At 43.6% G+C, this 22,882-nt stretch overlaps 1 protein-coding gene and 1 long non-coding RNA gene across 9 annotated transcripts in view; one reads left to right on the top strand and one right to left on the bottom strand.

Annotated features, from left to right (window-relative positions):
* Positions 1-22,882, bottom strand: part of TMEM266 (transmembrane protein 266) — a 91,954-nt gene that overhangs the window by 40,388 nt on the left and 28,684 nt on the right. For 3 of the 6 annotated variants that reach the window (XM_081925658.1, XM_081925653.1, XM_081925656.1), the window contains exons 2-4: positions 20,419-20,619; positions 11,634-11,822; positions 611-765 (exon numbers count right to left, since the gene is read on the bottom strand). In XM_081925658.1, the coding sequence (XP_081781784.1) occupies positions 611-765; positions 11,634-11,822; positions 20,419-20,453 (379 nt within the window). In that variant the 5' untranslated portion in view covers positions 20,454-20,619. Of the gene's footprint in view, positions 1-610; positions 766-11,633; positions 11,823-20,418; positions 20,948-22,882 lie in introns of those variants that run through there. The other 3 variants (XM_081925655.1, XM_081925654.1, XM_081925657.1) reach the window with 3 other exon arrangements.
* Positions 15,491-22,882, top strand: part of LOC309378022 — a 69,078-nt gene continuing 61,686 nt past the window's right edge. For 2 of the 3 annotated variants that reach the window (XR_014171791.1, XR_014171792.1), the window contains exon 1: positions 16,802-17,201. This is a non-coding gene — a long non-coding RNA (uncharacterized lncRNA). The other variant, XR_014171790.1, reaches the window with a different exon arrangement.

Raw genomic sequence — 22,882 nt, 5'->3', positions numbered from 1 at the left:
GATTTCTGTTCTCATCCTGAAGCAAAGTTCTTAAACTGAAGCACTATTTCTGGGTTAGCGGATTCTGTAACCTGAAGCGTATGTAACCCGAGGTACCACTGTATATTGAAATACTGCAATGTTTAGCTGGTGATATATTGCAATGTTGAAAATCAGATATTACTCAGCCCTATTAATTACTCTGGAAGACCAACGAACCCCATAGTGCTGCCGGTGGGGGAGGGGGGAGAATTCAAATGTAGATCTGAATGGAACAGGTGGAGAGACAGTGGGTAATGTTAGGTCTGGGATGAGCCCCAAAGGAATATCAGGACATCAGAGGTTCACAAAATTCCATACACTTCATACCTCATACAATCTAGACCAGGCTTCCCCAACCTCGGCCCTCCAGATGTTTGGAGACTACAGTTCCCATCATCCCTGGCCACTGGTCCTGAAAGCTAGGGATCATGGGAGTTGTAGGCCAAAAACATCTGGAGGGCCGAGGTTGAGGAAGCCTGATCTAGACACTCTTCCCAAGCTATTTCCACCCACCCACCTGCAACCCATAGTGCCTTAGCCTCAATATAATTGCCAAAAGTTTCAGGAAAAAGAAAAACCTGCTACTCACACTGGAGAAGCTTTATATCTATTAGGAGTTCCAGAGTCAGCAGGATCACCACCAATACTACACAGGCTACCAGGAAACTGTTGAGACTTGCACTGAGCAAAAATACCTGCCACACAGCAGCTCGCCTCCCACAGCACGGCTTAAGCCAGTTAGATCTGAAGAAAGAAAAAGAGGGGGAAGAAGGGAAGAAAAGCGAGAGGGAAAAAAGGAAGATAGGTAAAGAGTAACAGGACAGAAACTGTACAGCTGTCTGTATGAGCAGAAGGAATCTCATTCGAAAAACACCCTCTGAATACTCATATATTCTGTTTGATCAACCTATACAATACAAAGAATAAGTATGAATCTCTGGGTACATTTTACATTACAGGTGAAATTCTTGTTTAGACTACCTAGATGCTTATAAGGTTGAGGTAATTTTAATCTTTTAGTATTTTAATTTTCGTATGTTTTTAAGTATGGTTGAAAATTTTTATTAATTGTATTGTTTTACCTTTTTGTCAGCCATTTTACAATCAAGTGGTATATAAATTTTGTAAAGTAATAATAATAATAATAAAAACAACAACAACCACCAACTCTTACTGGAATGATGAATGCCTGTTTTCTTTTATTTCTTTGTATTTGCTCCGCAAGTAGCACAGAACTGGACATCTGGCAAATCAAAGCTTCCATATAAAAATACTATTCCTTTTCAGAGGGATGGCTGTGCTCGTCTGTTGCCCATCTCTACATCAGACCCCGTGTAGAGATGCTAAGACTCCAACACCCACCATCTCTGGTCATCAGCCAGGCTGGCTTAGGCAGATGGAGTCCAGTAACAGCTAAAGGGCCACAGATTTCCCCATTAGAGGGAAACTGCGAAACAAAAGGAGTAACATCACCATACAGAACAATCTTCTTTTAAAAGGTTCTAAATGCCACCACAGATGTGCTGTGTTATGAAAATCATAGAATTGTAGAGTTGGAAGGGACCCTGGGGGTCATCTAGTGCAACCCCCTGCAAGGCAGCAATCTATGTGCCCAACCTGGATCTCACACCCATGACTCTGAGATGAAGAGTCTCATGTTCCACCAACTGAGCCACCCCACTAGGGTTAGGAGCATCGAAGTTTCCATTTTCTAAATTCACAGCTTCTTGACAAGACGTTTTAAATTTAAACTGAGCAACTACTTGGATTCTGTAAATGATCTTACTAGCACTACATTATTGCTTTTGTCTTTTCTCTACATTTCACACCATTTTCATGAGTGGTACCTCGGGTTAAGAACTTAATTTGTTCGGGAGGTCTGTTCTTAACCTGAAACTGTTCTTAACCTGAAGTACCACTTTAGCTAATGGGGCCTCCCCATTTCTGTTCTCGTCCTGAAGCAAAGTTCTTAACCCGAGGTACTACTTCTGGGTTAGCAGAGTCTGTAACCTGAAGTGTTTGTAACCCGAGATGTTTGTAATCCGAGGTACCACTGTACAATTCTGCTGTTTAACTATTGACTTTTCCTATAAATTTCCCAAAATGGACAGCAGAGGGCAGAGATGCATGTCTTTACAGAGATTATAGAATATAACATTTTAATTTCAATCTGACTGGGACAGGTTTTGCAAAAAAAAAAAAAAAAAATTGAGAGCAGTAATGGAACTGGCACAGGTTTGTATTGCCAATGATAAAAGATGTGTTTAGAGCCAGAAGTGCCTGGAAAAACCTTACTTTATTGCTTCCTTTCATAGAGTCATGTTTGCCATTCATCAGAAGTGTTCGAAGTTATATATAAATATTTTAAAAGCTTGTATTATCTAAACACAATTAACAGCAAAACAGCAGAAAAGTACAAATTTAAAAGAGTCACCAGGATGGGCTGCACTCCTGCTGAATCATTCCACTTTGGGGCAAAGGAGCATTCATTCAAATGAAACTTTAAATAATGCCAATGAATTAGAATAGAGTCTGAGGTTAAAAACCAACAACATGCCACCACAAAACAGTCAAGAGGGCAACCTCCTGGCTGCAAAGACCAAAAGCTAAAACATGACAGACACATCTCAACTGGTTGAAGTTGTCCATGTGGTGACAGTAATTCTAAGGGAGGGGGAAACTTTGAGCAACAGAGAGATGGTCAAGAGGTTAAGCTCGCCAAATCCCAGGTACTTCTGGGAACACGTTCCTGAAGCGATAGATGCACCCCTCAGCTGAAAGTATTATATTTACCTCCCACCGCCCTTAAATCAGTTCTTGAGTGACATGCCTGTGTTCAACCACACATAAATCATGCTACTTGGTTTAAAATGTAGGAGAGAATACTGATACAGGCAAAACAATGATTCACACGAAAGGGCTGGTCAGCATGCTATGGGTGGCACAAAGAAACATTTTTAAAAAGCACATGCCACATAAGGCGGCCAATCCTGTCACAGTAAAGTAAAGGTAAAGGGACCCCTGACCATTAGGTGCAGTCGTGGCCGACTCTGGGGTTGCGGCGCTCATCTCGCTTTATTGGCCAAGGGAGCCAGCGTACAGCTTCCGGGTCATGTGGCCAGCATGACTAAGCCACTTCTGGCGAACCAGAGCAGCGCACGGGAACGCCATTTACCTTCCCGCAGGAGCAGTACCTATTTATCTACTTGCACATGATGTGCTTTCGAACTGCTAGGTTGGCAGGAGCTGGGACAGAGCAACAGGAGCTCACCCCGTCGTGGGGATTCGAACCGCCGACCTTCTGATCAGCAAGTCCTAGGCTCTGTGGTTTAATCCACAGCGCCACCCACATCCTGTCACAGTACAAAGGTTGTTTATCTGCAGTGGCCCAGAAAACACTAAAGCGAGATTTTCTCCACAACACCACAAGTCTGTGGTGTGTAGAGGGAAAGCTGCCTGGACCACTTGGCAAGGCTCTGTGTAATAGCTCACCCCTTGACAACAGCTGTATTTATGGATGGCACAAGAACATACAAACATGCCTCACACGCGGTCGGACTCCTGGGTCCATCTAGCTCAGTATTGTCTACACTGACTGGCAGTGGCTCTCCAGGACTTCAGACCAGGAAACCATCCAGTTTCGACCTGGAGATCCCAGGGATTGAAGCGGGGACAGTCTGCTTGCAAAGCAAGCCCTCTGCCACTGAGGTCGGGCCCGGTTCCATCTTACAGCATTGATTAAAAGGGAGAGCTAAGCTGTAGTAATATTTTTATTCCGTTCTTCCCCCAGGAGCTCTCCACACACCTTCTAATACTCAAAACAATGATCCAGTAAGGTAAGTTAGGCTGAGAGGTAGCAGCCAGCTTCAGGCAGCCACTGAGCTTTGTACAAGTCAAAATGTGATCCATCACAGCACTCGGGCAGCAGCTCCTCCACTTAGAATCTCAAGCACTAGACAAACACTTTGTCAATGCAACCTGAAATGAGCAACACAGGAAGAGAACGCATTTTTTGCCCACTGACTCCTCTAACTAGACGCAATTCTCCAGGGTTTCACGGTCCTTCCCAATACTTTTAAATTTGAGGTGAACTTAGGACCTTCTGGATGCAGAGCATTTGCTGTACCAATGAGCTAGCAGTTCTCCAATTCTGGAAATGGATGGCACTGGCCCTGGAGAGGCAGTTTCTGGAATAATGTAACCCTGCACCAGGGCACTCACTACCTATAGCAGGGGGCCTCAAACTTTTTAAACAGGGGGCCAGTCCATTGTCCCTCAGACACTGCTGGGGGCCAGAGTATAGTTTGGGGGGAAATATGAATGAATTCCTATGCACACTGTACATATTTTATTTGTGGTGCACAAAAACAGGAAAAACAATATTTACAATATACTTTAAGGGCATTGCACATGGTGACATTATGGGCACTAGCCAATTTGCTCTGTTCTGCCAGAAATGTAGGGATCTTCTTCTGCAGGACGTGAACATTTTCAAGAAGATATATTTGGATTAAATGCAGTGCAGTTGCTCTAAGAGTGAAGACTTGGAAGAGGCAGCACAGGCAGAGCTTGGCCATCACAACTAGGAGCTGTTGAGAGCCTTCTCCTCCATGAATTGGTCCAATCCAGCAACTTCCAGTTAACTTGGTGCTGTGTGCGTGTTCTTTCCATGGGCTTGGAAGTATGTGACGATCGGGGGGGGGGGTTCACTTGTGTTACATGCACGTCTTTGGAGAATAAACTCTGATTGCAAGAAATGTTCAAAGGAGGAAGAAAGAAGGAGAAGGAGGATGAGAAGTGTGTGTAAAGGGGGAGAGGAAAGGCTGGGTCCACTGAAAGGGAGAGGCTCTTGGAGATTTCTGAAACCCTGACTGTTGGGAGGATCTCCTTGCCCCCTGGCCACGGGCAAAGGCGAAGACTGCAAGCGCTGCCGACCAGAAGGGGAAGCTACAATGGAAGGAGCAGCCATGGTGGCTCTGGCGGTGCTGGCTCTTGCCGTGGAGGCCTCAGCTCTGCCGGAGGCGGGCGATGGCCAGTGCCGGTCTCTTCCCCCTCAGTGCAAGCAGGGCCAACTCCCAGGTTAAGGCTCAGTGTACTGGTTCCCCTCAGAGTCCAGGCGACTTTGGCTTGGGGATTTGCAGGAAAGGAAGTGGGTCTCCAGGTAATCATCTCTCTCTTAAGGCAGGCTGTAAATGCACAGGAGCGCGTGACGGCGTGACGACTCCCCTTCTCTCCTGTTCCTGCAATTTGGCAGGGAACGGGAGAATGAAAAGCAAAATGTGGCGCTCGAAGCCAAATGACTGTTGAGGGAATAGTTGAGTAAGAAACCGCCTTTGTGCAAGAAAGACGAAGAAAAGGAAACCGGGGAAAGAAAGGGAAGCGAGAGGAGCGGCTTTTCGGTTGAAACTGCCAGGAAACAAAGCAGGGAGGGCAGGAAGTGCAAAGCGAACCAGAAGAAGCTGCTTAGCAAGGCGACAGGAAGAAAGGAGCGTGGAGTCAGAGAAAACCTCGGGGTTCAGTCCACAACAGCCTCGCCGCTCCTGGGGCTCCTCCCAGCCTCTCTCCCGGCCGACGAGGCTCCGCCTTCCCTGGCCCTCTGGACCCCCATGTTCCCTGGCGCCACCCACCATGTTCCTGTGCCGCTAAAGTTTTGGGACAAGACCCGTTAGACAGCGGCGGGTTCTGCAACTGCCGGGCGGACCAGGTTCAGTACCCTGGCGGGCCGCATCTGGCCCGCGGACCGTAGTTTGTGGATCCCTGAGCTACAGCCTACAGCTCTGCACGAAACTGTTATAATAAAAAAGGGCTGGTGTTTGACAGTCCTGTTATAAATGTTTAGTTATGATAGTGGCTGGATTCAGATGACCATCACAGCTTAAAAAGCAGAAATATAAATGAGTTGCTTTGCACAAGCAAAGAAACAATCCCAGACGCCCCAGCTTCCTACTGTATCTGAACTGGGAAACTATGGTCAGTAGCTTCCAAGGAAGCAAGGACACTAAAAAAAAAAGTCTTTAAAATATAATGAGTGGGAAAGGTCAGGAATGCCACTATAAAAGAGAAGGAAGAAAAGCACATCTTTCAACATTTGTCTCTGTGTAAAGCCAATCTGTTACCAGCTCAGATTTTTTGTAATACACTAGTATTTAAATGAATGTTCAACATGGAACAAGAGTGGGAAAAGATTACCATATTTCTTTGGTAATGAGCCACGACAAACACTTCAAGTCAAGCTGCTAACAGCTGCCCCTGTTTCCGCTTCCTTGACTTTGGAGGGGGGTGGTCCTCTACTCCAACGTGCCGCATTGTGGCATATTAACAGGTATACAGTTTTGCTCAGTATGATTTGAAGATCACAAAATAGAAAAGAAATAGGTCACTTAAGGATGGACAGATGGAAGCCAACCCTTCAGTGTAAAAAATGATTTTAAGGAGATGAGGATGCCTAAGGATGTCTAAGGAGACCTAGGAGTTGTTTGCCACAGGAGCACATGGATGAATTTGAGTATTTTAAGAGGATTATCATTTCACATTTACTAATTCATGTCATCTGTATACTCATAGCGATCCCATTTTTCAGTTCACAGGCTTATGCAGCCAAAATATCTACAAACCACGCATGACGGTATAAGCCAACTTGGCGGTTAGGGAGAAACACTCCTAAAAGCAGCCCAGCGAGAACAGAGGGCACTCCATGGCCACAGAATGCTGGCTGCTGAAGTGAGAGGGGGAATGCAACAGGGTATCTAGAAAAATAAGTCAAGTCACAGTCTGGATAGGTCATTTCAAGCATTTTCCACTTTAGTTGCCATATTCCATGTTCTCCCAAATGTGGGCAACCAAATTTGGAAAGTCACAAGAGGGGTTTTCTCACTGTCTTCCCTGCAAATGATGCAGCATGGATCCAGAAATCCTATCAGCATTTCCCTCCAGCTGAAAACCCTTATCAAAATACTAGTTGGCATATTTATAGGACCCTTCTTGCAAAACTGACCCAACTGCGTGATCTGCTAATGAAACTAAGATTGACAATTAACAAACATTAGGCACTTGCCACCAGGTTAAAACGAAGGTCAGATATAGGCTTACAGACTATATGCAGTTGTCCAAAATTTAGCCTGTTGCACTCCTTGTTATTATTTAATGTGTATACAGCCCTTCATCCACAGTTCACAACACAAAAATACAAAATGAGAACATAAGAATTCAGGTTAAAAGCAAAAGAATAAAAACATTTCTAACTCAAGGTTGGGGGAATGAAATTGCCTCCTCTCCCCCAATGAAATAAGGCCCAAGTTTATAATAAGTATGAACTCCTGTTTTTGCTGGAACATTTTGTTTCGGGGTAGATAGGTTACTGCCCAAGCACAGCTACACTAAAACTCTAGATTTCTCACGAGCAGTAGCAATCACTTCTCTTTCAAAACACGGATTCAAAATGAACCTGGAAGTCCCTTCTCCAGATACTGTAGTGGGTGAGACACTCTTCACTTAAAACTACAATGAACAAACCAAGCACTATGGCTGCCAGTGCTCCCATCACTCATTGGCTGAACATTGGCTTGCTTTTGTCTAGCTCTACAAGAGTGAGAGACTTCCATTTTAAAAGAAAACCAAAGTATGGAACAGCCTGAGTGAAAACTGGCCAGCCGACAGTTTGCTGACTCCATTCACATCAAAATATGTCCTTGGGGATCGATGCGAGAGCTGCTCAAGAAATCCAAGCCTTTAATGCAGCTGTGACTGGGCACTGCGGGGCCCATACCACAAGAAATGCTGACTGGGGGGAGCAGTGGGGGCACCAGAAGAGAGGGGTGGTTGTACACAAGAATGGAATGGCTGGAACCCTGAACAGAAGCCCTCCATGCTGCAAGGCAGAAGGGGGCAGATAAGCCAGGCACCAGGCTGGTTCGCCAGTCTGACCACGCAGCCCTGATCTTCCCACCCCCAGTCACATTGTTGTTGGGAGGGTGCCCCTTCCATGCCATACAGGACGCCACTGAGTAATATTGGATTTAACCTCCAAGTGCCTATCAATGTAAGAGCTAGAAGCTGCTTAGCATAGCAGCTAAAGGAATGAGCTCTGAATTAGGAAGCTATTAGTAGTGACTCCCTCATGTCGGTCAAGAGGCAAGCCACCCTCTTGGCCTCTTTCCTCCACCCCAACTGCAGTAGGGAATAAAATTAACCTATATTGCAGGATTCACGTAGGATAATTACATCAGGATAACATATGCAAAGCACTTTGAACAATAAAAATGCTCTCACACTATTCAGTTTTTTTGTATCCTTGAACTTATGCTTCAGCATTCTTCTGAATAAACATTGCTTTTTTGGGGGGGGCGGATTATTTGCCCCTGATAATTCAAAACATTTATTGTTCAGAAACATAACCGTTTGAAGCATGTACTGTAAACACAATGTTAACACAGTATGCAGGAAAGTCGCCTCAGTTAAATACAGAAAAAGTGTCTAGATATGTCAGTTTTATTCCTGAGCATCTTCATTCCTGACATGATGTTGGCAACCTCAAAGCAGTTGGAATCTCTCATACCAAAATTCCACTTGGACGGCAGCACTGCCTGTATTGGGATGTCAGCTCACCACACCAGTGAAGGAGCCTTAAAACCTTTCAAGGAAGGTGGTGGCCAGGAGCCCAAGAGGAGTGGGAACTTTTCACAGGATAATTTTCCAAGTGGAGACTTCTTAACAACAGGCCCCAATTCACTGACTTCTGGACAGGCTCTCTTGAGTTGAGGGTCTGAATTGTGATTCTACTCCTACTTGGAAAGCCGTTCCAGAAAGTGTTGACTATTGCTCTGCCTCGTGGCACCGAGGATACGCTGTCCAACAGGGTTGTTTTATCCGTTATGCTCCTTAAGGTCCATATGAAGCCACTGGGAGACACTGCCCAGGCGCTGCCAATATGCAATGACACCAAGCTCTCCCTTTCCTTTTCATGCAAGCCAGGTGGAGCCAGTAAGCATTCTAAACCAGTCCTTAAAGCTCATAATGATGGGGTTTTAATCTGGTTTAGTATTTTAACTTTTGTGTGTTTTAAAGTATGGTTGTGAATTTTTCCCCACTTTATTGTTTTATTTCTTTGTAAACAGCTTTGAGCTGGTTTTTTTTCTTTTGTAAAAATCAAACGGTGTACAAATCTTATGAAATAAATAAATAAAAATAATGGACTGTATGAAGGCCAATATACAGAAGTTCAATCAGACAAGATGGAGGTGCAGTTTCTGGTTTGTTCGTCTACCCAGTTAGGTGGTTTTAGACTGTTTTGGATCAGATTGCACTCCCTGTAAAAGGAACAGATTCAGAGTGTGGCGGTACCCTTAGATCCAGCACTGTCACTCGAGGTATAGATGGACTATTATTCCTTTTCTTTTTTAAAAAATTATTAAATTTCTGTACCGCCCTTCATCCAAAGATCACAGGGCGGTTTACAATACAAATTGTGATGAGGAGATTAATGAGAGCTGGCAGATATAAACGTATCACACCAGTATTTTGTCACGGCTTCCAGTCAGAGGCTGTATGGTTCTGAAACCAGTTTCTGGAAAGTGAAGGAGGGGAGAGGGGTCTTGCGCTTGAATCCTGCTTGCTGGTTTTCCATTGGGGCATCTGCTGGGCCACTGAGAGAACAGGATGCTGGCCTAACCCAGCAGACTCTTCTTATGTTCTTACTAAAGAGTGGGCTGCAAGTTGCCTTGATCTTATGGGAAAGGGAGGGGGGATAGAAACGTTTCAAATGGGTGACCCATTGGTAAGTATACCGAGGGTCTTGCATAAATTTTGGAGTTTGGTCAAGTAGCAGGCTTTAAGTTAAACAAAAATAAAACAAAAATGATGGCAAAAAATATGGCAGAACAACAAAATAAGGATTTACAACAAAAAACAGAATTGTCAATAGAGAAAAAAGTGAAATATTTGGGGGTATGTCTGACAGCAAAAATATAAACTTTTTAAAGATAACTACCGGTATATTAACACTTGGGAAAAAATAAAGAGAAATCTGGAGGTATGGGGGAGGATGAATTTATCACAGTGGGGAAGGATATTAGTAAGAAAAATGAATGTATTGCTAACAATGTTATTTTCGTTCCAGTTGATCCCAGGAGTCAGTGGAACAGGACACTTAAAACAGAAAGATATTTCTAAATTTATCTGGCAGGCGAAGAAACCGAGGATAAAGTATAAATTGTTAACAGACACTAAAGAAAGATCCCTGCCAGATCTGAGATTATATTATGAGGCGTCCTGTCTTTGCTGGCTACGGGAGTGGATTGATTTAAAGAATGTGGATATTCTGGACTTAGACGGTCACAATAATAGATGTGGTTGGCATGCATATCTATGGTATGAAAAGACAAAAGCGTGTAAAGGTGCGTAATCAATTTACTTGGTGTGGGAGAAATATAAAAACTTATTGGAACAGAAAACACCTTGGTGGATCTCCCCACTGGAAGCAATGTCTGTGAAAACACTTAATGCAAAAAGTGAGTGGGCAACTTATAAAGAGTTGCTATTTGAAGCAGAAGATCAATTGAGAATAAATTTTTTTTAGGATGTATGTCATTTGGTGACAAGACTGGCTGCAATACCACCAATCAAATGATGTGTGTATGAAGGATAAAAGGAATGGTTTTAATACAGAAACTTCAAGGTCTGAAAAAGAACTATTGGAGAATAATGTTAAACTGATTTCAAAAATATATAAACTACTGTTAGAATGGTATACTAAAGAGGAAGAAGTGAAATCAGTAATGATACAATGGGCAAGGGTAACTGGACCTAATATACAACTGGCATGATGGAGAAAAATATGGAGGGAAGATTTAAAACTTACAGCATGTTGTATGTTGAAAGATGTATCACTGGTACCTCCTACTAAACTAGCAGAAATGTATAGAACTGCTACAGATATATGTTGGAAGTGTGAAGAGAAGGAAGGCACATTTTACCACATGTGGTGGATGTGCAAAAAAACAAAAGCATATTGGGAAATGATTTATAATGAGTTGGAAAAAAATGTTTAAAACAACTTTTGTAAAAAAGCCTGAAACTTTCTTACTAGGCATTTTAGGTCCAGAAATACCTAAGAATCAGAAGAGACTATTTATGTGTGCTACAACAGCTGCGCAGATGCCACTTTCCCAAAGATGGAAGGAGGACAATTTACCTACAAAAGAAGAATGGCCGATAAAGATGATGGACTCTGCCGAATTGGCGAAAATGACCGGGAAAATCAGAGATCAAGAGGATACTCAATTTAATAAAGAATGGGGATTTTTTCTAAGTTACTTAAAAGAACACTGTAAACAATTGAAAACATTGGCAGGATTTTAAAAACACTTGCAATGAAGCAAGAATTATGATAAAATTGAGATTTAAGAAAATATGGAGAATACAATACGATGCAGTTTGAAAAGAATATCTGAAGAAACCATGGAGGTGTGGAGGGAAGTTTGGGGATTCCGAGAATCCTATTTGTAAAATGATTATGATTTGTGTATGATGACAAATGTTAAAAGTGAAAATGAATTTTATTTTTTTATTTTTTTAAAAAAGAAAGGTTTCAAATAAATATGTCATTTTGCACTTACCCTTCTCTTTGGTACTCCTCGTCCAAATTTGACAAGAGTTGGGAACCTGCTACAGACAGATCTAGCGCAGCTAGTGGTAAATCCCGGTAAGCAAAATTAACAAGCTGTACAGGTGCTATGCTTTTGGTCTCTTCTTCTATTTGCTGAGATATTATTTCAACTTCTGAAATTCCGCCTTCTATAGGAGGCCTAAACAAATAAAGTCAACAGAAATGAGAAACAAAAAACAGAACACACATGATCACCAAAAATGGCAAGCTATATACCACAACTGGCACCACTCAAATTTTATTTTATATAACAATAAGCTGTGCAATCATCCTTTGTAATGCAGCACAGAGAATATAAACAGGGTTATCTACTTATACATATACAGTAATTCTTTCTGCACAGCCATCAAAAGAGAGAGCACCACTCGTGGAGGAGGGCAAAATATTATCCAAGATATGAGACTGAAGCCTCTGCTTGGAAATATTCCTGTGAATGGACACAGAATGTACAAATGTATCAGGGCACTCAGTTTTAATCTCAAAAGGTCTGAGGCGATGCAAGATCCATACCTGGCGTATAAGGCCACCCCCTTTTCCAGGGTTAAAAGGTCACCTTATACGCCGGAATCTATGGTAAATACTGCACTCTTCTTGTTAAGACCAACCTTGCAGAATCTGGTGTCCTCCAGATGTTTTGAACTACAATTCCCATCAGATCCAGTCAGGATGGTCAATGGCCAGGGATTATGGGATAATTTTTGTTCCTTCTTTTACTCGCCCTTGTGTGTTGTGAGAGTTCACATTTCAGGGCGATGAGGCTCGCCCGCTGCTAGGGGGCACAGAGAGGAATGATTACAGGTACTTTGATTCTGCCCACTTCAGCAAAGGCTAGTTATTCCTTCCTCCTGCTCAGAATGATGTAGGACACAGACTGATTCCTCTGAGCTTGCCATTAATCATCTTTCTCCCGAAGGATTGCTTCCAGCAAAACTGTGAGAAGTGGGAAGCGCCTGTCCCACTTCAGGACAAAGAGCATCCAGGAGCCTTAGCTGAAATCTGCAGTGACATTGGAAAACTTTCTGCAGTCAGGACTTCTCACTCTGCTACAAGCAATCTTTCTCTTACGGGCAGGGGGAGGCGAGAGACAGAGAGATAGACAGACAAGCTTGTTTTATAGGTAAAGTGGAAAGATATCAATCTCTGATCCAGAAAAAATAGTTCTGGGTTACTACCACTGAACATCCCTAAGCATTAGTCTCTCCTTAACCTCCCATTTTAATGATTCTCACACCCAAAGGAAGTAAGGAAGGCCCAGGAGGGGCCACTTACTTAATTGCACAGCTCTCTGCTGTCTCTGTCTGCCCTCCACCCCTGCTGAGCAAAACAAGAGTCCCCAGATGACAAGAGGGTGACAACGGAGCGCGCCCCTCTTCACTGCCACTGTTACATAGACATTCAAACCAGGTTTATCCAACCCATCTTATATAAGTTCCCTGGGCGTTCAGAACAACACAACATCTCCCTGTTACTACAGGACGAAAGCCCAGAAGTCACATATTCAGTCATCAGATTTTGCATTGCCATGATAGATATTCGTTGAAGGATGGTCTATGCGACAATTCAGTCCTAAATTGAAGGCTCATATTGTTAGATCTGCACTTCTGAAGCCCCACCCACATAGCTGTTTTAACTGGTCTTTTAAAATTTTCTTATAAGTTTTGATCCATCCTTTATTTGTGCTTAATTAAGTATTCTATGTATATGCTTTAAGCTATGTTTCGCTCTTGCTCCCATTTATTTAATAATTATTCGCTTAGACTCATATTGTTATGCTATTTATCTAGATGCTTTGCTTATGCTGGTCTTTGACTGTAATAAAGTAAATTCATTCGTTCATTCAAGAGGGCGATGGAAGGGTGGTAAGTGTTAGAGGCATGCTTCTTAGTGACAGTAAGAGAAAAAGGTTTGCTCTGAAAGGGAGCAGCAGCACCTGCTTAGGGGCAAATTGCAGATTCAGGGAATGGTTCTGGACTACAATTCCCCAGGTCCCTAACTATTGGCCAGGCTGACTGAGGCAGAAGGAAACTGGACTCCAGCAACATCTTCAGGGCACATGGGCTACCTTGGTGGCACAGGAATGGGGTCAAGTACGGTAGGCTAAGGAATTGGGCATGTGGGCGGGGGCCGCATTGGTGCTGGAAGGAAATGGACATGAAGCAGAAATGAAGGTTTAAAACGGCCAAGTTGGATTTGTAAAAAAACATTAAACTATCACAGTATAAGCCACCACAACAGAAAAAGAGCAATAAGAAAAACAACCAGCAGAATCTAAAACCAACCAGCCAACCTGCCAACCAACCTAGAAAGCAACATCAAAGCAATTTGCAGAGGATTCCAAAGGCTGGGGAAATTAGAAGGTCTCCATTTAGACATACATAGAATGCATTATAGTGGTCTAATCCCAGGCAGGGCTGCAACTGGCACAGAAGGCTAAGGTGGAAGAAGGCACTCCATGCCACACAGGCAGCCTGTGCCTCCACTGAATGCAAACTTGCAACTCATTCAACACAGTCACCACCACTAACCTGGTAGATGAACTACCCATCCAAGAGGACTGCCGTATTGTTTGGACTGAGCTTCAGTATTGGCTCTCAACCAATCCATTTTTACCCCCCATCAATCTTAACAGGCTGGAGGGAACTGCAAAATATTAAGAAGTAGTACACCCTTTCAGTTGGGTGGACCTAACTAGCTACAATAACATGATCAAACTAGGCTGAATTGAGGCAGACCAATAAACTATATTAATCTGGGGAAGAAGGAACTAAAGAAAATAGAGTCCGCCATGTGTCTGATTTACAGCATGTATCTTTCCCTTACATTTGGCAGTAAAATAATAAATCCAGTGTGCGCTTGTGTTCCTTTAAGAAAAAATGTTGAAGAAAGCCGTAACTGCCCTAAAGCCTTTTTTAAATCTAAAATTAATTCCTCACCTCCCCGGCCTCTTGGATTGAACTTGTTTAGATATTTAGCAACTGCTTTCAAGTGCTCAAAGCAGTGAACAAGATATAAAAGAAAGCTATCAATACAGAACTGTAAAATTATAGAAGTACATGAGCAACAGAAAACCAACCAAAGGCCATTGTTCAGCCCGGACACTGAGATCCAGCTCTGAGGGCCTTCTGGCTGTTCCCTCAATGCAAGAAGTGAAACTACAGGGAACCAGGCAAAGGGTCTTCTCGGTAGTCGCATCTGCCCTGTGGAACACCCTCCCATCAAGGAAATAAACAGCTATCTGACTTTTAGAAGGCAGCCCTGTATTGGGAAGTTGTTAGTGTTTGCTGTCTTAAAAAGGTAAAGGTAAAGGAACCCTGACAGTTAAGTCCAGTCACGAACGACTCTGGGGTTGCGGTGCTCATCTTCCTTAAAAGGTTAAGGGAGCTGGCGTTTATCCACTTCCGTAGACAGTTTTTCCAGGTCATGTGGCCAGCATGACTAAGCCGCTTCTGGTGAAACCAGAGCAGCGCACAGAAACCGCTTCTGGCGCAACAGAACACCGTGACAGAAACCACAACGCCATTTTCCTTCCTGTTGCAGTGGTACCTATTTATCTACCTGCACTCTGACGTGTTTTTGAACTGCTAGGTTGGCAGGAACAGGGACCGAGCAACGGGAGCTCACCCCGTCACAGGGATTCGAACCGCTGACCTTCCGATCGGCAAGCCCTAGGCTCAGTGGTTTAGACCACAGCGCCACCCGCATCCCTGTTTGCTGTCTTACTGTGTTTTAATTTGCTGGAAGCCGCCCAGAGTGGCTGGGCAACCCAGTAAGATGGGTAGAATGATGATGATGATGATGATGATGATGATGATGATGATGATGATGATGGATGCAGCCCCTTCTAAACCCAAGCAAGAAATAGATATATATATTTTCATTTTAACAGGCAGAAGACTTCGAAATTCAGCAGCCACTGCCATATAGGTCCCTTACTTTTTGCAAGGGAAGGAGAGTAAACAATGACATCTAACCAGAACACCTTGGCACCTGCAATTTGAAGAGCCCAAGATTCATTCAACTTGACCACAGGTGCACAAAACTTCAGGCCTGTGAACTGGATGTGTGTTGAAGCATTCACAAGACCTCTGGTGAACTAAGCCTAGGTTGACCAAAGGACAGTGGGAATGTGATTAGAGCCACAGATTTTAGTGGCCAGTAGGGATAAACAAGAACTCTCTGATGAGACTACTCATTTTTAATTAATTAAATCACATCTCAAATACCTGTTACTTGCACCTCCCATTGCCCAAGTCACTGTTTTCATCATTTGAGAGTATCAACCACCTATTTGGAAACCAAGACAATAAGACTCAAACTTCAGGTTCTCCAGATTACTTCCCACCTTACAGTTTTAGTGGGTTCTCAAACATTTAGTCTGAGAACCACAGTTAACCCCAAGAACTGGTGGTGTGTGGTTTTTCAGTGCAAGTGTCCCCCAGGTAAAGCCATGCCTCTGCTTCATGAGGTACAGGGTTCACTTTGTGTACTCTAGTGTGTGCCTGCTAAAGTAACACTTTCCAAAGGGAAAAAAATCCCCCTGAATGCTGGTGTCCAGTTTGCTCTGCTTTGAGCCTCTGGGTACATTCCACTACTCACATTCCACTACTCAGCTACAGTCCATCCGCCAAAGAGAGAAACTAGGTAAGTGAAGCAAGTGTGTGGAGACTCCTAGCAGCAGTGACACTCGCCACATAAGAGAAACAGACACACACAGGAGAAATATGCTTATCCAAATAAAAGTGTTTAGACTGAGACAACAGGTGCTTCAAACCAGAGCGGTACAAAGAAATGATGCCAGATTTATTCCCATGCTCTGCAGCTGCTCATAGATGTAAAGCAAGAGCATTGTCATTCCGCACATGCACACCCAAACATACCACCCGCACAGAGAGGGAGAAACAACTCTAAAAGGTTCTTTTGCAAACTATATAAAACTCACTGATGGCTGGGAAGGCGCAGAGTCCACGTGCCCTTAGGTGAAAGGGCACAGACAGTGACAACACAGAAAGGGGAGAACTGTGAAAAGAAGGAAAACCAAGAAGGAAGAGGCAAAGAGGGAGAAGGACAAGAAGAAAAAGAAAGCCCTTGCAGGGCCAAAAACACGGTAAGAGTAGTAAGTAATTTACAAATTGCTTGCTGAGTTGAGTGATGATCCATTCATATGTTTTTGATATACAGCTCCTACAATGAAAGTCAACGGAGGTTCAACTATCAGGAGCAAGTGGGTTTTCTGCCCTTATCTTTTGTTTGCACTCCAGAGGGGTGTTGCACAGGCAAGGCTGGGAAACACAGATCCCTCCCTGACAATGGAAAGGGGAGGGACCTGGTACAAAAGCTACCATGAGGATGTGCCTGAAAAGGAACCGATGCAGCTAATATTCTCTTCTGCACGGTCTCTTCGCCACATGCCCTGGTCAGCCCTTTATACAGATGAGAATGTTTCGTTGACCTCCTGAACAAGTGATTGGCATTCTCCATCTCCGCCCAGGAGGGACAGGAGCAGAATCAACACTTCTGTGTGAGTACAAAAATATACTGACATTACGATATACATATTTTACTTCTAGGGACACTGAAAGGTCTGCGTGTTTTAGCAGCATGTAAAACGTGAGCTTTGTGGATCCTTTCATTTCTCAGTGAAGTGGGGTTTTGGTTTGTTTTTTAAAGGGAGGAGGGAGGAGGGTGGGGAGAGTCAAGATGGGATACAACCCAGACATTTTTACGTACAGGCTTCTTGTCTGCACATCTTCTAAGCTTTGTGGCCAAACTGATTGGAGCTGATGTCCTCAGGAGTCTTGTGGTTTCCCTCTTTAATATAGAAAGCATGCTTTGCTTTAAGTCAAGATTGCGGCTCAAGCTTGTGAAGTTGGGCTGGCAGTTATTATGATTCAGCAAAGTGTAGCCCTTTCTGTGATGCAACTGCAGAGGTAACTGCACACAGTCCAGCCGAAATGCAAACACCGTAGTCTTTATTTGGAAAGAACTTTGGAATGCCAGAACCATTTGGGTAACAAAAGTTCTGGAATGCTCATCTGTATCTGGCTGCTTACAGAGTGCAAGAAGAATTTTGACGACACCATCTCACTCCCTTCTGGGCTCATCAGGAGAAATGCATTCAGTGAAAACTGGGGGAAGAGTGGGAGATGTACTTTTTAAACCTTCTGGGCCGAGGTCTTTTAACTACCAATAGTTTTTCTAAGACTGAACATAGTTCTATTTATGAAAGGAGCAGGTTGCAGATGGCCAGTTGTATGCATGGACTTATTCAGGTTCCCTGAAACAATCGTATTTCTGTGATTTTAGTTTTCTAGAACTTAGAAGCTTGCTTTTTTACTTTCCGCAACATAGCAACAAGATGGTTCAGCTAAAAAAACAGTTTCGCTGCTTTACCAAGGGTTAGGAAGAAGAGAGTTGCTTCCTTATAATCAGGGTAGGACACCTCTGAGCCCACAGGCCAGTTTCCCCAAACCACCCTATTTAGGTCACTGGTCTCTCTGCTGCTCACGTGTGACTGGCAGGGATGTCGGGGCTCACTCAGCTGGGCGCAGGTCCCTGCTGATCATGTGGGGCTTGCTCAGCTGGGGGCAGGAGACCCACAAGGCACTGGGGTGAAAGCGCCTCAGCTGCCGTGGTGAGAGCTGAGTCAGTTTCACCCCATGCTCACCGACTGATGTTTGGTTGGTGATACATTGCAATTTTGAAAACCCAACATAGCCCAATCCTAAGTCAAATAGAAAGAAATAATTTCTCAGGAGGTACAGAAAAATTAATCTAAATGGGAGAATAAAGACATCAAGTTGGAGATCCAGCAGATATTTATTAATACTCCTTTATTTATACTCCTGGAAAGTGTGTATAAAATTTCATGTGACAAGACAAAGGAAAATCATTTCGAAATGCGAGCCATTTCAAAAGAGAAAGAAATACCCTCTCAAATGTGGTCTCTACCTTTTCCACACACAAAATTGATGAAATGTCAAATTGTAGCTCCTGGTTAATTATTTTACAGACTTAGCTTCCTTGTGGAAATGCAGTATACAGACCTCAGGAGGTGGTGGACTTTCCTTCCTTGGAGGTTTTTAAGCAGAGGTTGGGTGGCCACCTGTCCTGGATGCTTTAGCTGAGATTCCTGCATTGCAGGGGGTTGGACTAGATGAGCCTTGGGGGTCCCTTCCAACTCTACGATTCCATGATTCTATGACTAAGGGCTAAGTAAACATTAAAGCAAGGATGGATCCTTGTGTTTCCACCATGTGTTGGTGGAAAGGCATCTGTGTTTGGAGAAGCGGGGAGGTGACAATCTGGCTAACAAGACATCAGGGAGAAAATTTTAAACTGCATTTTCAGCCACCCCAAATTCCTTCTATCGTCACACAAGAGATGCAGTTGATATGCAGTGGAGACAGAAGGACTTGGTGTGCTGCAGCATATGAAGTGGCTTTAGATAAGACCACTTTCCATGGCGCTCAGGCTCCATAGAGTCATTGCCTCCCAGTCCTGCAGTGCTTGGTCATATTGGGCAGGAAGAACAACCACTGTCACTGCTTTGAGATTTCCAGCTCACACTTGTCAAGGAAGATACAAAATGAAATCCCAAGGGACCCTGGAAGCTCTCTTCCATCAGGTCAGACTACACTATTATTGTCTTCTCTGACTAGCAGTAGCTCTTTGCAGAGCTGGACAAAAATCTGCCCCATCATCAACTACCTGGTCCATTTGAAACTGGGAGATACAGGGATCGAACTTAGAATTGTGTGCAAAGCACATGATGCACCACTGAGCTACAATCCCTGTTTGACAAACCATCCTGGGATAAATATTGGGAGGGAATGTGTGTAAATTCCTGATTTTTAAATATAAACACCCCCCCCTCCACTTGGAGACAATGACAGTCTTAAGACCTTTCAAGGCAACCAAGATTGATCCTTAAGAGGATGAACTTTGCCAAGCATGACACATCAAGACCCGTTCAAATTCAGATCTGAAATTTGCAGTTAGGATAGCAAATTCACACCATTCTGAGAGTGCCAAAGAAGTGGGAACTCCATTCCTTTTATCTCTTTTCCATGACTCTGCCACAAACGTCACAAGGCATGCATTTGGAGGTCACATGGCTCACCACGCAGGGCAGAACACTGCTGTGCTCCTGCTGGCTCACACTGGGAGGAAACAAACAATGATTCCTAGGCTTAGCATTACAGCACATCCAAACCCGGGGTTTCACGCCCAACAAACCAAGATTGGTAGCCAAAGCGCCCCCCCCCCAAGAAGCTGCAGTCTGTAACCGAAGAAGAAACAAACAAACCGTGTCCCTGGGTTCAGATACAACACAATGCCAGAGACTGTAGTTTGCTTCCCCCGCATACTGGGGGGCGGGTGGGGGGGGCTCAACAACTTTGCTGAAGCCTCCCCCAAAGTAGATCAACAACTTTTGATCTTCCTCCCCCAGAAAAGCTCAACAACTTTGGTCTATCCAATGGGTAGATCACTGCTAGTGTTTTTATAGTGGGAGTAGATCACAGTCTCTGGGAAGTTGGACATCCCTGCTTTAAGCAATTAACAATGATTTAGTGTGATTTGCAAACTTGGCTAGCACAGTCTAAAGGGTGCTTCAGATACCAGAAGAGTGAACCAGAATTCCAGAAAATGACCCAAGATTATTATTATTTTAAATGAAGCCCACTATTACTGGCCCCAGTAGACCCAACTCCATTAAGACGCATAGATTACCATACCTTTGCACCATAGTGGTGACCTTGGCTTCAGGCATCTCACCTAATGCTGCAGAAAGATTCCATTAGTCATAGGATACATCCACCATCTATTGAACTAAAGTGGAACACTTTTGAAGCCCATTGTGCCGCTGCGAAGTTGTGCTGCCCTTTTCATTTAATAGATGAGTAGATTTCCAGAGATAAACAAAGCTCCATTCACATCTGGAAGCACAGCAGAAAATGTCATTAGGAAAGCAGACATTGTGCATCTTTTCAATGAAAAGTGCCCCTGCAAGTTAGGGGAGTACAGCAGGTATTTCAGTCTTATTTAGTCTCCCTAAAACCTGGATAGAAAACTTGAAGTCAAGTTCCAGCACAGCCACGTGTACTTTTCACCCTGGAGAAAATAATGTTTTACAGAGGTTCTTGACCAATTCTGTCCCCAAATACTGGTATTTCAATATTTAATTTTAAAAGAATTTCCAGATAAAGCTCTCACAGTTGGAAGATTTAGACTAAGAGAGAAGGGAGGGGTAGGTTTTAAAAGTGGGAAAGTAGGAGCCATTATAGTAACTGTTCTCATCCATTCCAGAAGCCTTGCCTCCTCCGCAAGAAAGTGCCCTAACCCTCACATCCCAACCAACCCTAACATCTCTTCAAGCATTGCTCCCCAGCTCTTAAGTTCTCTGCTCCTGGTTAAGCTGTCGGAGAGCAGAGCATCCAAATCCAGCAGCCTCCAAACCCTTCAACAGCCACCTTCGGGCACAGACTGTCAGTGAGAGACATTTCTTGCCAGAAGGGAGAAAAGCATTTCACAGTGATACCCCTGAAGACTGGCAAAAGGGTGCTTAGATGTCTTCCATTACAGAGCCCATGTTATAGATACCATTCATATCCGAACAGAACTAGGAAAAATACATCCCAGGATTAATCTAGAAGGTATAGGAGGAAATAGAGCTGGAAAACCATTTTTTAAAAATAAAATAAAAAGCTCAGATTAAAGCTTGCGTTGTCATATAGTTCAGACATTTCGGTGCTGTCTTATCATTGCATTTCAATTTAGGTGGGGAGGGGTTATCTAAACAATAAAAGGTTGAAAGCAAATGGGAAGAAAACCAACAAATTTCATCAGATGTGACCACACACTCAACCACCTGATGCCATCTATTAGAAACTACACTAGGATAATTAGATACAACACACACACCGGGGGGGGGGAGGGCTGGGAAACAGGTAAAGAGAGGTGCCTTGGAACCAAACCAAAAGTAACAGTGATAACCCAAACAGTTGAACATTAGTTGTAAGGGTGGGTGTTATCTCCAACCTTTTCATTCCAATAACAGATTGAAAGGACTCATTCTGAGAACATGTTCTCTTGCTGGTTTGACTTCTTTTGTGTCGTTTTAATGCACGGGCCATATTTTATCTAGCCAGTTTTTCAAATGGGGTGGAGGGTGGGAATCGCCTCAGTCTTTCACTACTGAGCAATGTAAATTCTGGCTGTCACTAGAAGAGTTGCAATTGCTTCAAGGCGCAGCAGCACAGCTTCAATGGCCTTGACTTCTCCTGCTCCTGCCACCTCCACTGCCTCACGCTCGGCTCTGGGCTTGGCCTCCTTGGGAGCTCTTTGGACTCCCAAAAAAATACTGGGGGCCCCAAAAGGGCTCAACCCCAAGGAGATGGTGCCCCTGTACCACTGACAGATTGTCTTGGAAGAAATATGTTTTCAGACTCATCAAAGATCTAGGAATGTTATTAGACATCCAAGCTCATTCCCCTTGCTGGGTATTAGAACTTTGTTTTATCAAGTCTGTCTCCCATTTCATCTTATATGTGGGCTGTGTATAAGTAAATTTAACTTCAGAAAGAATTGTGTAAACATTAGTTATTAATTTTGTTGGGTTTGTTTTCAGTCAGTTTCAAATGCTGCTCATCTACAGTCTTCCATATTTGTTTATTAGTTGTTCTGCCACATGTCTGAGCTAGAAAATCTTTGACTGAGAATTTATACATAGCAATTTCTACATGGCAAGCAGTGTTTGAAATCTGGCTATCAGCCACCTGCAACCAAGGGAAGACGTCTGGGCGCTAGGATGACACCTGACATCTCTGCCATGTGGAGGTGCATGCCTGCGGATCACTGGATCTTGAATGTTTTCACATACCAATACCACATCCTGTAGGAATAGGCCTATATATCTATATCTTCTTTAAGTTCTCAAGGTTCTTAACGTAGCTCAAAGTTGTCATCTGAACTAGCCAGATGTTTAACTGATAATCAATCACAAACAGCCCATCATTTGAAAAATAAGACTTTAGAGCTACAAAAATGGCAACTAGACCTTCTGTTTTGGTGACTGCAAGATTCGTTTAAGGTGTGCTCTATATATGACTTTCTAACAGTGTTAGGCATGCTCCGCCGATGCATACAGGGATCGGAAGAAGAACTCCTGAGCAAAACAAGGATTGCCTGTATTTATAAATT

Source organism: Podarcis melisellensis (genome assembly GCF_964234715.1).
Source record: "Podarcis melisellensis genome assembly, chromosome: 9".
NCBI classification, from domain to species: Eukaryota; Metazoa; Chordata; class Lepidosauria; order Squamata; family Lacertidae; genus Podarcis; species Podarcis melisellensis.
Note: the sequence above shows the minus strand (reverse complement) of the source record. Positions and strands in the feature narration are given on the sequence as shown.